The sequence below is a fragment of the Teleopsis dalmanni genome, chromosome 1, assembly GCF_002237135.1.
Source record: "Teleopsis dalmanni isolate 2A chromosome 1, ASM223713v2, whole genome shotgun sequence".
In the NCBI taxonomy this organism is placed as follows: domain Eukaryota; kingdom Metazoa; phylum Arthropoda; class Insecta; order Diptera; family Diopsidae; genus Teleopsis; species Teleopsis dalmanni.
The window spans coordinates 219379327-219381473 of NC_051846.1; the positions used below are offsets into that span (position 1 = coordinate 219379327).

The window sequence follows — 2147 nt, forward strand, 5'->3', positions numbered from 1 at the left end:
AAAAATTTTATACATATTTTTCAAATCCTTGTAGATAGTGATTCACTCTTGACATCAACTGAAAAATTCAACCATTTGTTATCGTGTCTTCAAGGCGAAGCGTTAGCTACAGTAAAGGCGTTCCAAATAACGGAAGACAACTATCCGAAGGCTCTCCAAAGACTCAAAGAGCGATACGACAATGACCCTCTCATATTTCTGGAAGGCATTGCAACACTTTTTGATGAACCACAATGTATTAAGCCTGATTCGACTCAACTTCGCCAATTAGTGGACAACATTTCGGCTTTATATAGTTCGCTTAAGTCACTGGGATCACACGAACAGATATGTGATGCAATCATGATTCATTTGGTGATGACGAAAGTGGATAGTGAGACGAAACGTAAATGGAATGAATGTCACGACTATACGAAACTACCAACTTGGCTGGAATGTTGCAAGATGCTTGACAGGCGATGTCAACAATTAATGGTACTAGCAAAGGCCAAGCCAAAGGCTACAATCAACCAAGAATTGCAGCATACTAGTGTTCGTAAACCTTTCAAGCACATCTTAATGACGAAACAAAAGTCTACAAGTCAGATTCATTGTGTATATTGTTTAAAACCTGGTCATTATATCACTAATTGTCCAAATTTTTTAGCTCTATCAATTGAAAATCGATGTCAACAGGCGAAGCAAATTCAACTATGCTTTAATTGTCTCCGGAAAGATCACATTAGCACACATTGTCCATCAACGTATTCATGCCGAATGTGCAAAAAACGACATCATTCACTTTTACATAATACTGGTGCATCATCTAATATGGAACCTTTGTGTGAGCAAACAATATCACCTCTAAGTCATGTACACACTAATGCACTAGTTCCAGACGAAACTTCTGCTCGGGTAAAATCAGTGGTGCTTTTGGCAACAGCAATGGTGTTAGTTAAAGATGCATCTGGTACTTTTCAACTCTGTAGAGTGTTATTAGATTCATGCTCGCAGGTCAATTTAATATCGGAATCGATGTGTAATGCACTTCATCTAAAAAAGTCACGAAGTGAAAACAGCCTTGTTGGTGTAGGAGCTGCATCAATAAATATTAAACACAAAACTATAAGTACGATACGTTCAAGGTCAAACAGTTTTGAAGCAGTACTTGAGTTTCTCGTTACCAAAAGAATTTCTGGATATCACCCTAATGAAACACTGTCGTTAGAAGAGTTGCAAATTCCTGAAAATCTTCAATTAGCTGATCCGACATTTTACAAACGCCAAAAAATTGATATGTTACTTGGTGCAGAAGCTTTCTTTTCACTGCTAGCAGTAGGCCAAATAAAACTTGGTGAGAATTTACCGACTTTACAAAAAACTTTGTTCGGCTGGATTATTTCAGGAAAACATTGTTCTACTAAAGATTCCAAAATTGTTTCATCCCATTGTGTTGTCAGCTTGGATACAATTAATGCGAACTTGGAACGGTTGTGGCAGATAGAGGAACCAGTTCATCCACCATCAGTATGGTCAGTAGAAGAACAGCAATGCGAAACCAACTTTCAAAAAACTGTAGCTCTCAGTAACGATGGCCGAATTATGACAAGGTTGCCATTCAAAGGCGACACAAGTACTCTTGGAAATTCTCAGAAAATTGCATTAAGAAGATTTTTATCTATGGAAAGAAGACTTGACTCCAATATTGAGTTAAAATTGGAATATGTGAAATTTATGCAAGATTACGAAAATCTCGGACATATGTCGATGGTTAAGGATTTGGATTTAAATTCTCCCCACTATTTTATCCCACATCATTATGTAATTAAACCAGATAGCACAACTACTAAATTACGTGTAGTTTTTGATGCTTCAGCTCGTACATCATCACAAGGTCATTAAATGAGTTATTAATGGTGGGCCCTACAATCCAAAATGAACTTGTAATAACATTATTAAGATTTCGATTATATCAATATGGAATAACGGCTGACATAACAATAATGTATAGACAGTTTTGGCTACATCCAAGTGATCGCAATTTTCAACTAATTTTGTGGCTTGAGCATAAATCGCAAAATATTTCAGTTTATTAACTGAATACTGTTATATATGGTACGAGTTCTGCGCCATTTCTTGCAACCCGGTGCTTACACTACATTGCAGAT

General features: G+C 36.7%; 1 protein-coding gene across 1 annotated transcript; it reads left to right on the forward strand.

Moving 5' to 3' along the window:
- Window positions 1-342: 342 nt before the first annotated feature.
- Window positions 343-1881, forward strand: LOC119667370. Its single transcript, XM_038076660.1, has one exon. It carries the CDS (start codon window positions 343-345, stop codon window positions 1879-1881), a length of 1539 nt encoding a protein of 512 aa, XP_037932588.1.
- Window positions 1882-2147: the final 266 nt, after the last annotated feature.